This window comes from Rhinopithecus bieti, unplaced genomic scaffold (assembly GCF_001698545.2).
Source record: "Rhinopithecus bieti isolate Rb0 unplaced genomic scaffold, ASM169854v2 scaffold_4709, whole genome shotgun sequence".
NCBI classification, from domain to species: domain Eukaryota; kingdom Metazoa; phylum Chordata; class Mammalia; order Primates; family Cercopithecidae; genus Rhinopithecus; species Rhinopithecus bieti.
Window position 1 is genome coordinate 1,616,745 of NW_016805139.1, and position 14,197 is coordinate 1,630,941.

A 14,197-nucleotide genomic window follows, 5' to 3' on the forward strand; every position below is an offset into this window, starting at 1 on the left:
CCAGGATGGTCTCGATCTCCTGACCTCGTGATCCGCCCGTCTCGGCCTCCCAAAGTGCTGGGATTACAGGCTTGAGCCACCACGCCCGGCCATGGCAGATGTTTAATAAATATTGATAACTGAAAATAAGAACTCTTACTTTGCTCTTTGTGAAGATAGTAATATTATTTTCCATATTGTCATCCTTGCAGTGGAATACATATTTTTTGTTACACATTTTAATTTGGCTGTTAGGAAAAACTACTATTGCAAGAGTTACTGAAATACAAAAGGCATATTTAAATATTCATATTAAATATTCTAACAATTAAAAAATAACAAGAAAAATGCCCAAAGTTACTATTTTAGAGATGAATAATAGATGTTTCACACTTGCAATCAGTATGTATACATATACATACCGCTTCAGGGGAGCTGCAAGACGTGGGCTGGTTCTGGCAAAAAACCCGCCGGCAACTGATGTTGAACTTATTAACATAATTAAACTCCTTAGAAAAAGAACCCTTCTGCATAAGATTTAGAACTTATACCTGCAAACTTCTTTTTAGAACTGCTAATTGTATTGGTTGGTTTTTAAATTAAGTATCTTTAGAAATTAAGTACACCATGAATAAAAAACTTTCAATTAGGTTATTAAGCTATTGAGTGTAGCTATTAGGTTTTTACAGAATCTGTTAATTTAATTGTATTTTCTTTATTTTATTTTATTTTATTTTATTTTCAGACAGAGTCTTGTTCTGTCTTCTAGGGTGAAGTGCAGTGGCACGATCTCAGCTCACTGCAGCCTCCGCCTCCTGGGTTCAAGCGACATAATCTGTTAATTTGAAATGGAATTTAGAAGTGATGAAAACCACTAAGCAGAATCAGGATATGGAGGAGAAAAACATCTCCCTCAGGTATCACAATGCAGCAAGCAGAAAACATCAAGAATCTACAAAAAGATAGACATGTAAATAGTAAAGTTCCATTAAAGATAAGAACCAAGAAAGAATTCTGGAAAGCAAAGGAATTCTGCAAAGGACTTCACAAAAATCAGTCAAGTTTCAAGAAGAATAACAGAGTAAATCTTAAGCCATTGCTAAAGTGCTTAGCTAGCAGAATAAACCTATTTCATTTTCTTTCTTGCAGCTCACAATCCTTTTTATAGGTTGTAAAGCAAAAGCAGAAAGCTTCAGAAGGTCTCGGGAAATGACATAAACTGGGTTAAGTATGACTTTTAGGAAGCCTAATCTGCTCTCACTAGATAAGATTTTCCCTTCTTGCTGCAAGTCAGATTAATTCATGGACTGAATTGCCCCACCTTCACTTTAGGGTCTTTTATGGATATACTCAACACGTGAAAAATTTCAAGGTGACTTCTAGACCAGTAATATTCAATATAATTTTCTGTGACAAGGGAAATGTTTTGTTTCTTTGTCTAATGAAGTAGCCACTGGCCACCTGTGGCTATTGACCAGTTGAAATATGAATGGTGCGACTGATCAACTGAATTTTAAAATGTATTTCATTTTAATTAATTCAAATTTAAATAGCCTCAGTAACCTCAAGTAGCCAGTGGCTATCATATTGGACAGTGCAGTTCTAAATCCTCTCTATCCCTTTAACTGAAGGTTTCAGACAACATTTCACTACATATTCTCGGTTATCTGGGCTTATACATCACCCAAGGCTTCTAGGTTCACCAGAGATAGGGTGACTGTATAATTGGTTGTCCAAACTGGGATACTTTGAGAAAGATGGGAGCATTATTAACACTAATGATGAGACTAGAGGCATAATCTGGGACTGTCCAGGCCAAATAGGAAGGTGTAATCTCTTTACCCATAGGGTTTGTGACTTGAGGGTTCCATTGAGAAGTAATTGGACTTCACTTTTTTTTATAGTTTGCTGCTACAGATAGTGTTTAAACATGTTCTGGAGTTTCATCACACCATGATTTTCTTTGCCCCCACAAACATTTATGAAAATCTTTAGAACTCATTTCTGCTTTCCTAGTGACTCTCAACTATAGAGTAAATAAATGTCTTACATGATGCCAAATGACCAACTAAAAACAGAAATAAGTAATCAATCATACTAATATTCAAGATTAGACCAAACATGTGAATAGCTAAATTGGTTTGGATATTTTATTTTATTTTATTTTTTGGAGACAGAATCTTGTTCTGTTGCCCAGGCTGGAGTGCACTGGCATGATTTCAGTTCACTGCAACCTCCACCTCCCGGGTTCAATCAATTCTCCTGCCTCAGCCTCCCAAGTATCTGGGATTACAGGTGCCCGCCACCACACCCAGCTAATTTTTGTATTTTTAGTAAAGATGGGGTTTTGCCATGTTGGCCAGGTTTATCTTGAACTCCTAATCTCAAGTGATCTGCCCCCCCGCCCCCAGCCTCCCATAGTGCTGGGATTACAGGCATGAGGCACTACACCTGGCCTGGTTTGGATATTTTGAACTTTCTTCTAGTTTTTCACCAACAGGCAGAGGTATTTCTTTTTTTTGCAATATAGTTACTCAGCATTCCCTGACATACACAAATTCTCCCAAAAGGATTAAACTGGGCCAGCTGAGCATGCAGCAGTTAATCTAGTCCAGATCTTGATTGCATGTGTGTGTGTGTGTGTGTGCGCACATGCACGCGGCTGTCTGTGTGTGTGTGTGGTGGGAAAGGTCACGGAAAATGTAAATTTAAGTTGCTGGGTATACTCTCTTAGCTCTCTGCCACCAGTAGAGGAAGCAAATTAAGATCAGCCTTTAACAATTACATTTCGGATAATAAGACTAAGTCACTGCAAAATGCTTTAGGTTTCCCATTTTCAGAACTCAACCCATTTTGAAATAACCTACAAGGCCTTTTCTTTGATATACAATTCTGTACAGAATATAGATTGGAGCAAGTCATAAAAATAATTAAAAAATCCAATTGCATCAATAAACTATATGTCCTTAAAGCAGTAAATACACATGACAAGCCAAGACTCGTGTAATCTCTCAAACGTGACCTGGCTTTTCAAATCCCACCCACGTTTTATAACTCTGTGTTGAACACAGCAGAGTTTTCTATTAAGAAACAAATATTTCACAATTCAATAGGCATATGGATGAATAGGAAAAGGGAAAGTGTTTATTCCAGGACATTTACCTGCAGAAAAATAATTTAGCAACATCGTAATTCAATTAATCATAAGTATGTCTCTGAATCACTTTGTTCAAGATTTCACCAACCTGATAGCTCGAATGACAGTTTTAAGTGGTGGGGTGAGGTCTTCCACTGATACATCACACTGGCATCCTTTTTCATCATATACATCATCAGTGCCAAGGGCTGTGTCAGCTGCAAGAGAATATTGCCAGTTAAATAACACCACCATCCGCAATTTGAAACGTGTTGCTGAATTTTTCTCACGTGGAAATGGCGGGATACTCACAGACTAAGCTGATAAACCAAGATATGTATAAGGTCAGCCAATTGTCTTGCCAATATTATTCTTTCTTGTTTTCCTACAGCCTCCCCCGTTTTAAATATGAATACTTTTCTGAACTGTTTTCTACGGGCAAGATGAAGCTATTGACACATTATCTTTCCAGTACTGGTGATGGATTTGTGTGGATCTACCTATGCTGTTTTGCCCAGTTCCTTGGAAACTAACAGCCAGTTTTTAAATGACAGCTGTCTGGAGTTACAGAAATAGTCTTTGGACTTGTAACTAACTGGCCTACTTTATCAAGCTCACATCCCGTGACATTGACCCCATTAGCCTTATGCCCTGAACAAGTAAGCTAAGTAGCCAGAGCCAAGAATGCTGACAACTTATTAGTTACTGGATACAGGAGGCCAGGAAAGAGCTTGCTTCAGATCATACAGCCAAAGCGGAGAGCAGATTTTCAGACTGGATAAAAAATCAGTTTTTCATAAACGAAGGAAATTTACTTTTTTGGGTTAATTGCAAGTGTTTGGGGAAGGGAGCAGGGTTATATTAAATGCCAAATTATTATGAATTTGTAAAACAAATAAGGAATAAGCTTATTTCATTGCATTTCTGTTTACAGTAACAAAACATTGGAATGAAGTTAAAATTCCTCTGATGGGGGATAGGTTAAATGAATATTGGTGGGTTTATATAATGGAATATTAGACAACTTTAAAAAATGATGTTGAAGTCTAATGACTGGGAAAGTGTCACAATATATTGTTAAAGAAAAAAACTCTATATATCTGAAATTAAGAATGATTTTATTGTTTTTGCTTGCCTGTATTTTCTAACATTTCTCCAGTGAACATGTATTATTGTGGTAATACAAAGTAAATAAAGTAATAAAAATGCTCTCATGAAAGAGGAGTTATGTGGCCTCCAAATATCATTTTTTTTTTTCTTTTTTTGAGACAAAGTCTTGTTTTGTCGCCCAGGCTGGAGTGCAGTGGTGCAATCTTGGCTCACTGTAACCTCCACCTATTGGGTTCAAGCAATTCTCATGCCTCAGCCCCCCAAGTAACTGGGATTACAGGCCCACACCACCACACTCAGCCAATTTTTATGTTTTTAGTAGAGACAGGGTTTCACCATGTTGACCAGGCAGGTCTCAAACTACTGGCCTCAAGTGATCCGTCTGCCTTAGCCTCCCTAATTGCTGGGATTACAGGGGTGAGCCATCGTGCCTGGCCTACAAATACCATTTTTATATGGTCCAAGCCTCTCTAAATGTTGACATACACTAGAGGATGAATACTACTTTGTGTTGCCTTTGCTCTGTGCAGTATTCATTTGCTAAGTCATGAAAGGGAAAGACTTTGCCATGGGCTGTCCTGGTTGGTCTCCAAATTTTGAAAGGCTATTGGAGGTTCATTCATTGAGGCAGTGCTTATATTTGTAATGCTGTTCGTGTGTCATTTACATCAATGAATATTTACAGAGTGTTTATGCAGTTTACTTTTGTGCTGTAATGCCAGTGGTGGTGGGGGAAGAGATGATGAGATACATGTAGACACATGGATCTTCACAGCTCTTCTTCAAGGTCCCTTTGGCTTTGTTGCCCTCAAGCCTAGTAGGGGAGAGATGAAACTACTACCTCACAATAATGATACTAATAGTGTTATTTTTCTAAATTTGTCATCCTGTATTCATATGTTGAAACTTAATCACCAGTGTGATAGTATTAAGACGTGGGAACTTTAGGAGGTGATTCATTTATGAGGGTGGAGACCCTCATGGAATGGGTATTAGTGACCTTATAGGAAGGGCTGCGAGTGAATAGGGTAGGGCCCCTCCTGCCCTCTGGTCTTCCTACCATGTGGAGGACTATAATGTTTGTCCCTTCTGGGAGACTCGGTAGCAAGGTGCCATCTTGAACTTCCAACCTCCAGACCTGTGAGAAATGAATTTCTAGTCTTTATAGGTTATCCAGTCTCAGGCATTTTGTTATAGCAGTGCAAATAGACTAAGACAAATAGCAATCACTCATTGAAATTTACACCAGGTACTTAGGTGCAGCTTCTGCATATATTAGTTTTCATACATACAGCAACTTTACAAGTTGTTAGTGGTATTATGACCAATTTTCAGATGCAGAAATTAAGGCTTGGAGAGGGTAAGTACCTCATCTGAGGCCATGAAGGTGGCAAGTGGAGCTAGTAAGTTGCAGAGGATGACATTAAAATTCAGTTCCCTGAGGCTCCAAAGCCCATGCCCTTTGCATTGCATTACTCAGTGTCAGAATGAGTTTGGGGTTAAATTGTGACTACAACATGTCAGGAGAGACAGGGCAAAGAGCTCACTACACGTGCGTGTTACCTGATGTGCATAGCTTGCTCCTGTCAGATACGTGTTTTCTCCAGAGAAGTTTGCCCCAGTTGGAATGAGAGTATATTGATTAACTCTGTGTTTGACAGTTGGTTCGGACTCAGTGATGACCTTCAGGGTGGCCCAGTTTGCTGGACTGACCACCCACACAACACAGTCTTTTTAGCCCGTAAACGTCATGACCATGGTTTGACGACATTCTTTCCAGGAATTGTTCGTGGTTTCTTCTGATTTTATTTAACCTGCTCTTAGTTGCTGTGGTAGGATGAATAGTCACCCCAAGATTTATGTCCATGTGGAACATTGGAATATGACCTTAGTTGGAATAAAGGTCTTGCAGATGTAATCAATGTAAGGTTCAAAATGAGATGACACTGGATTGGGGGGGCCCTAAATGAAGCAAAAATGTCTTTATGAAACAGAAAAGGCAAAGACACAGGGACACAGAGAAGATGGAAGCAGAGACTGCAGTGATGCATCTACAAGCCAAGGAAGACCAGGGATTGTTGGCCACCACCAGTCATTAGGAGAGAGGCAGGGGATGGTTTCTCCCGCAGAGCTTCCAGAAGGAAGCAACCATAATGATCCCATGATTTCACAGACTTCTGGACTCCTGTACCGTGAGATAATACATTTCTGTGCTTTCAAGTCACCTGATTTGTGGTAATTGGGGATGGCAGCCCAAGGAAATGAATACAGCTGGGGAAACTTTCCTTCATGGCTTCCAATTCTTTGCTCCAGGACAATAATGATGATGATAGTAATAAGTGTTTTTTTTTTTTTTTTTTTTAGAGAACTCTAATTATGTGCCAAGAACTTTAATTGTATCAAAACCCCATGAAGTGTGTTTTACTATTACCTCTTGTTTTATAGATTATGAAAGTGAGGAACAGAAGGCTAAGGAACTTGCTGAAGGACACCTGGAGAATAAATGACAGAATGAGAACTTAAACCCCAGCCGTTGGGTTCTGGAGCTGTCTGACCCTGAACCTCACCTCTGGCTGCTTCCAGATTTGCCCTTCTTGTATCTCTGTCTCTCTCTCTTTTTTTTTTTTTTTTTGAGATGGCATCTTGCTCTGTCGCCCAGACTGGAGTGTAGTGGCACAATCTCGGCTCTGTGCAACCTCTGCCTACCGGGTTTAAGCAATTCTCCTGCTTCCCGAGTAGCTGGGATTACAGGTGCCCACCACCATACCTGGCTTATTTTTAAATATTTAGTAGAAACGGGGTTTTACCATGTTGGCCAGTCTGGTCTCGAACTCCTGACCTCAGGTGATCTGCCGGCCTTGGCCTTCCAAAGTGCTGGGATTACAGGCGTGAACCACCACACCGAGCTGCCCTTCTTGTATCTCTTATTGGTATCTGGGTTCCCATCTCCCCCCGCATCACATTTTCTTTCACATGGCTGGTGCACTTGGCATGGTGTGGACCCCATAACATCCAGAGATTTGATTTTGAGCAATGTGGTCACCATGGCCATGTGCTGGGTCAGGCCACACCCAAAGGAGCCTTGGAAATATACAGACTCTGGAACTTCAAGGGGTGTGTGTAAGGGATGGGGAGAGGTCAGGTGGAATAGAGGACTCATATACAGACTGGGTGGCTGACAAACCTGAAGCCACCAGCCATCATTATGGAGCCCTGGGAGATGCCCAGATGTTAGCTCCCCAAAGGAAATATTGAATAACAAACTTTATCAAGAGTCCCAGTACATCTGAGCATGGTGGCTCATTCCTTTAATCCCAGCACTTTGGGAGGCTGGGGCAGGAGGATTGCTTAAGGCCAGGAGTTTGATACCAGCCTGGGCAACCCCGTCTCTACAGATAATAATATTAATAAAAATAAAAAAAGGTGGGCATGGTGGTGTGTGTGCCTGTAGTCATTCAAGCTACTCAGGAGGCTGAAGAGGGAGAATAGCTTCAGCCCAGGAGTTCAAGGGTGCAGTTAGCTATGATTGTACTACTTCACTCCAGCCTGGGCAACAGAGTGAGACCCAGTCTCTTAAAAAAAAAAAAAAAAAAAAAAAAAAAAAAGATTGTCAGTACAGAATTCACAAGAGTGTTGTATGCTGTCCTTCAAAATAGAGGCATATGACTGCTTTCCCGCATCTGAATCTGAATGAGAGGTACTTCTATCTTAGTCTCTTCCCATATCTCAGAAAGCTGGGGAACACTGGAGTGGTTACAAGACAGATCCTGCAAGCCTATATTATAACTTCTGTATTTGAAAACACAGTATAACCAGCCATAACATGATAATGCAGGTCCAAATACTGAAATAGCATAAAATATAGAGTCCTTTAATTTTGAAGTTAATGGAAAACTTTCTTTCAGCAGATGTGTACAGTCACAATAAGCACAAAAGTAAAGATAGTGAAACTACATTGTTTACACAAATGAACCTGAGAACATCCCAAATGATTACAAGATATTACCTCCCAGCCTAATGTTGCGCTCCCCATCAACATCCTGTACCCCAGTAAGAGACTCATCCTGTTTAGGAACAGGGCTGGACAGAGGATGAGAGTCAGTCATCAATTACATTATACTCAAATGCATCTGATTGTGCAGTTTTATACAGCACTTTATAATTTGATTGCTTAAGCTGTAAATTAAACACTCAATCCTGCCTTTTTTTGGGTAGGTGTAGTTAAAGCAAATGAATAGGAAATATATCTTTGCTGGCATGTGTTGAAGCAGGAGTGAATTAGGGAATTTTTTTTTCTTGCTTCAAAGCTACAAAGATGAGCAAGATGCCGTCTTTCTGCTTCATAAGTACACCAAGTCCTCACTTAATGTCTTCGGTAGGTTCTTGGAAATTGTGACTTTAAGCGAAATCATGTATAATGAAAACGATTTTACCACAGCTATGTGATCTAAACAAGAGTTAAAGTCCTATGGCATATTTCTAGTCACAAAAACATCACCAATTTCTACACAAAGACACAAAACACAATATTAAACGCTGAAACAAATGTGAGCTACATATACATTTAAGAAATGTTAATAAAAACAAGTAAGATAATTATTTACCTAATTTTTGGTGAATCAGTGAGTGACAGTGGTCATGGTGGGGGAGGTTAAATCAAAGAATAAATGATTGCCAAGCGAAAATTAGAAGGGGCACCTCCTACCACTATACAGTTAAAAAACAAGAGCAAATATTGGTGGGCTTGCTGGGTGCTTTCCTACTGCATCAGTTGTTGTGTATTTGTATGATTATTGTACGCTATTTATTTACTTATTTATTTATTTTATTTTTGAGACAGAGTCTTGCTCTTTAGCCCAGGCTGGAGTGAAGTGGTACCATCTTGGCTCACTGCAACCTCTGTCCCCCCGGGTTCAAGCGATTCTCCTGCCTCAGCTTCCCGAGTAGCTGGGATTACGGGTGTCTGCCACCATGCCCAGCTAATTTTTTGTATTTTTAGTAGAGACAGGGTTTCGCCATGTTGGCCAGGCTGGTCTTGAACTCCTGACCTCATGTGATCCACCCGGCCTCCCAAAGTGTTAGGATTACAGGTACGAGCCACCGTGCCTGGCTTATTTAGTTATTTTTAACCAAACTCATTTTACTGCCAGATGTATGGTTATTTATTATTATTATTATTTTTGAGACAGCGTCTCCCTCTGTTGCCTAGGCTGGAATGCAGTGGTGTGATCATAGGTAACTGCAACTTCAACCCCCTGGGCCCAAGTTATCCTCCCTCCTTAGCCTCCCTTTAGCTAGGACTACAGGCACATGTCACCATGTCTGGATAGTTTTTATTTTCATTTTTTAATTCTTTGCAGAGATGGAGAGGTCTTGTTATGTTACCAAGGCTGGCCTTGAACTCCTGACCTCAAATGATCCTCTTGCTTTGACCTCCCAAAGTGTGGAATTCCAGGTGTGAGCCACTGAGTCTGGTCTGACAAATTTTGATTTTACAATAATTTGTATTCATTCATTCATTCATTCATTCATTCATTTATTTTCTAACCCACTTATTCCAGTTCAGGGTCGAGGGTGGCTGGAGCCCATCCTGGCAGTGGAGGGCACAAGGCAGCTAACAGCCATGGACAGGATGCACCTCATAGCAGAGCATGCTCACACACACCCCCACACTCACTCAGATGAGGATGATTTAGACACGCCAATGAACTTCAGTGCACAGCTTTGGGATATGGGAGGAAACCAGAGAACCTGCAGAAAACCCATGCAGGCCTGAGGAGGATGTGCCAACTCCACACAGACAGTGGTCCAGCCAAGAATCATTTTTTTTTTTCTTATCCATCTAACAAAACGATGTTGAAGGAAACAATTTTATTTGTGGACCTGCTGTATCTTGAGTTGTCAATTTTCTTTCCAGTGACGTTAATAACACATTAAATGTCTTTCTTATTACTCCTAGGGGCTTAAACCCCTCTGAATGCTAAAGTACTTAGGAGGGGCTACATTTCCAGCTGAGGTTGGCCCTCTGTTCTCCAACTACAAGTTTGCCTCTCTGTCCTGGTATTTTGGGAGATGTAGGTTATGGGACCGTGAACTCATGTGACCACCTAGTCAAAACCTACTCAGAAAAGGGCAAAATGCCAATGGAACAAGGTCCTCCCCAAAGTCCTGCTCTCTGTGAGGGATCCCCTTGGGATCCTCTCTGGCAGAGTTAGCCCCATGAATGGTCCATGCTTGGCATTAGGGAGAAAAATAAATATAAAATGCAACTGTTTGTCTTCCCCAAGCCTTTCCCGTTTCCTATTAATTAGCAGTGTTCAGGATTTGCTTTCAAGTACTCTGTTCCTCAACATTTAAAAAGATCTAAGCTGGCTGGGTGCGGTGGCTCATGCCTGTAATCCCAGCACTTTGAGAGGCCGAGGCAGGTGGATCACCTGAGGTCAGGAGTTCAAGAGCAGCCTGGCCAACATGATGAAACCCTATCTCTACTAAAAATACAACAACAAAAAAATTAGCTGAGCATGGTGGTAGGCACCTGTAATCCCAGGTATTTGGGAGGCTGAGGCAGGAGAATTGCTTGAACCTGAGAAGAGGAGGTTGCAGTGAGCCAAGGTCGCACCATTGCACTCCAGTGTGGGCAACAAGAGTGAAACTCCATCTCTAAATAAATAAATAAATAAAAATAAAATAAAATAAGAAGATCTAAGCCAAATTTTGAATTTTGAAAAACCACTAATTGCTACTTCCCATACTGTCTGGAAAGGACCACTTGGACTTTAGATGACGAAGAGAGAGAATGGTAAAGAAGAACAGTTTCTGCTATGTCCAAAGACCATATTTCTATTTCCACTATGAAATTTTACCAGTAAGATGAAGGTATTTATGGAAGAAGGACAGGCATTTTCTAGTTCTTTTTCTTAGTCACCTCCTTTTACAGATTAGATTCTTTCTGCATTTCTTTTTTAAAATAATTCTATTTTTCATTGATACATAGATGTACATATTTTTGGAGTACATGTGATAATTTATTACATTCATAAAACTTGTAAAGATCAAATCAGTATACTTGGGCTATCTAACATCTTAAATATCTGTCTTTTCTTTATGCTAGAAATATTTGAATTATTCTTTTCTAGCTATTTCAAATATACAACAGATTGCTGTAACCTATAGTCACCATACTGACCTATCAAACACTAGGACTTATTTCTTCTAGCAAACTGCAGCCATTAATTAACCCCTCTTCATTCCCATTCTTCCAATTCCCAGCTTCTCTTCCCAGCCTCTTGTAACCACCAATCTAAGCTCTGTCTTCATGAGATCCACTTTTTTAGGTCCCACATACGAATGAGCACATATGATCTATTTCTTTCTGTGCCTGGCCTATTTCACTTAACATAATGGCCTCCAGTCCTATCCATGTTGCTGCTAATGACAGGATTTCATTCTTTTTAATGGATGAATAATGTTTCATTGTGTATCTATACCACATTTGCCTTATCTATTCATTCACTGACGGGCACTTAGGTTAAGTCCAAATTTCAGATATTGTGAATAACTGCAATAAACATGGGAGTACAGATATCTCTTCGATACATTGATTTCTTTTATTTTGGATATCTTTTTTGCATTTCTTGATGAAATGATTACAGTGGGTTTCAAATTTGGCTGCACATTAAAATCATTTGGGGAGTGTTAAAAAAAATCCCAATACCCAGGATGCTCTCAAGACCAATAACATTAGAAACCAAAGGCTAGGACCCAGGCATTGGAGTTCCCAGCTCTCTGAAAGAATCCAATGTGTAGCCAAGGGCAAAGACCACTGGTTGTAGGTAGAAAAATGACATCTCCTGGTTTCTCTCAGCCAGAGCTGAGCAGTGTGTTTGGCTAATCCACCATCCTGTGTTCCTTGGTGCTGCTGATATATTTTGCAGAGCAGCAATTTGAGACAACATACATGCCTCACAAGACGGCAGTAAATGACTACGTCATAAAAAACAGAAAAGCAATTTAAAAATCCTTTGATAAATTGGTGATATAGGAACAAGGTTTTGTCCTATCACAACATTCTAGTCATCTTTAATTGAGCTTGAAGGCCTCAGCCTTCTGAATTCCAGTCATTGTCTTCTACCCGCAGCCATCAAAACACCCTCTCTTCTCAGGCTTTGGCCCTCTTTCTCTTTTAAAGAAATCACTACTGCTTTTACACACAAGTAGTTTACACAGTCACAGACAAAATAAAACCCAATTGTCAAAACATAGCAGAAACACTTGTTTTGTCTGTGGAGGAATAATAACGTCCTCACATTTGGGGCAATAGGAGAAATTATAAAGGAGAGAGCTGGCAGCTTTGATAATGAAGACAGAACATGTTACTTCCCACAATAACTAAATCACGATGCCAAAAATTCTTGATTATGGAAGAATTCCAAAATATAAAAAAGGCTTAATATCTATAATGTATAAGGAACTTATTTGAATGAATCACAATCCAAAATATATATGTACAAATAAGTCAGTCAGGAAAGACTAGTAAAAAATGACTGAAAATTATTCAGCCTTACTAGAAATTTAAATATTGTAAATTAAAAGCATGAACTTATACCTATTTAATTTTCATAAGAATAATAACTAATAAAAAATTGAGATAAATTTAGCACACTTTGACATTGCTGGTGACAATATAAATTAGATTAAATTTTTATGGCAATAAAAGACTTAATGTATAATCAGCAATCTTTTATTTTATTTTGATTTTAAACTTTTAAGTTCAGGGGGACATGAGAAGGTTTATTACATCGGTAAAGTCATGTTTGTTGTACAGATTATTTAATCACCCAGGAACTATCCAACAGTTATTTTTTCTGATCCTTTCTCTCCTCCCACCATCCACCCTCAAGTAGGCCTCAGTGTGTGTTGTTCCCCTCTTTGTGTCCATGTGCTCTCCTCATTTAGCTCCCACTTATAAATGAGAACATGTGGTATTTGGTTTTTTGTTCCTGTGTTAGTTTGATGAGGATAATGGCCTCCAGCTCCATTCGTGTTCCTGCAAAGGACATGATCTCATTCTGTTTTATGGCTGCATAGTATCCACGGTGTGTATGTACTACATTTTCTTTATCAAATCTGTCACTGATGGGCACTTAGATTGATTCCATGCCTTTGCTATATAATCAGCAATCTTACAATTTTATACCAGAGAAGTTTCCTTCGGAAAATAAGTTTGAAAAGAATAGAAATGTAGCTTAATGCAATAATGTTTATCACCTACCATTGAAAAATAGTTATATAAGTTTCAATGCCCTAAAATAGAAAACTGTAAATTATAGTAAATTATAGCATTTGATCATGCAGGTGTACTACACAGCTATGAAAAATACAATTATGAATAGTATGTAATAACATGAAAATATTTTAAAATGTGCAATGAAATTAAAATATGAAACTACTTATGTTGATTATAACTATGTACAATAGTATGTGAAAAGAAAAGTAGCTAGAAGAGAATATGTAAAAATAAAATTAGCTGTACTAGTTCCTGAGATTATAAATTATTTATATTTTATTTAAAGTTTCCTAAGGAATTTAAGAATTTTCCATCACAAAATAATGTATACTTTTGATATGAAGTATTTGAAAAATAGGAAAACAGAATGAAGAAAAAAAAATCTTCCGGCCCGGGTGCGCTGGCTCACGCCTGTAATCCTAGCACTTTGGGAGGCTGAGGCGCGCGGATCACTTGAGGTCAGGTTCGAGAGCAGCCTGACCAACATGGTGAAACCCCGTCTCTACTAAAAACACAAAAATTAGCCGGGCGTGGTGGCGGGCGCCTGTAGTCTCAGCTACTCGGGAGGCTGAGGCAGGAGAATCGCTTGAACCTGGGAGGTGGAGGTTGCAGTGAGCCGAGATCGCGCCATTGCACCCCAGCCTGGCGACTGAGGAAGACTCCGTCTCCCCGCACCCCTCCCCCCG

General features: G+C 39.5%; 1 protein-coding gene and 1 pseudogene across 3 annotated transcripts in view; one reads left to right on the forward strand and one right to left on the reverse strand.

The window, feature by feature from the left end:
• Nucleotides 1-14,197, reverse strand: part of KCNQ5 (potassium voltage-gated channel subfamily Q member 5) — a 599,695-nt gene that overhangs the window by 30,160 nt on the left and 555,338 nt on the right. For all 3 annotated transcript variants that reach the window (XM_017871350.1, XM_017871349.1, XM_017871351.1), the window contains one exon: nucleotides 3,225-3,333. In XM_017871350.1, coding sequence (XP_017726839.1) covers nucleotides 3,225-3,333 — 109 coding nt within the window. The remainder of the gene's footprint in view (nucleotides 1-3,224; nucleotides 3,334-14,197) is intronic.
• Nucleotides 8,550-14,197, forward strand: part of LOC108529176 (RNA-binding protein with multiple splicing 2 pseudogene) — a 6,892-nt pseudogene continuing 1,244 nt past the window's right edge.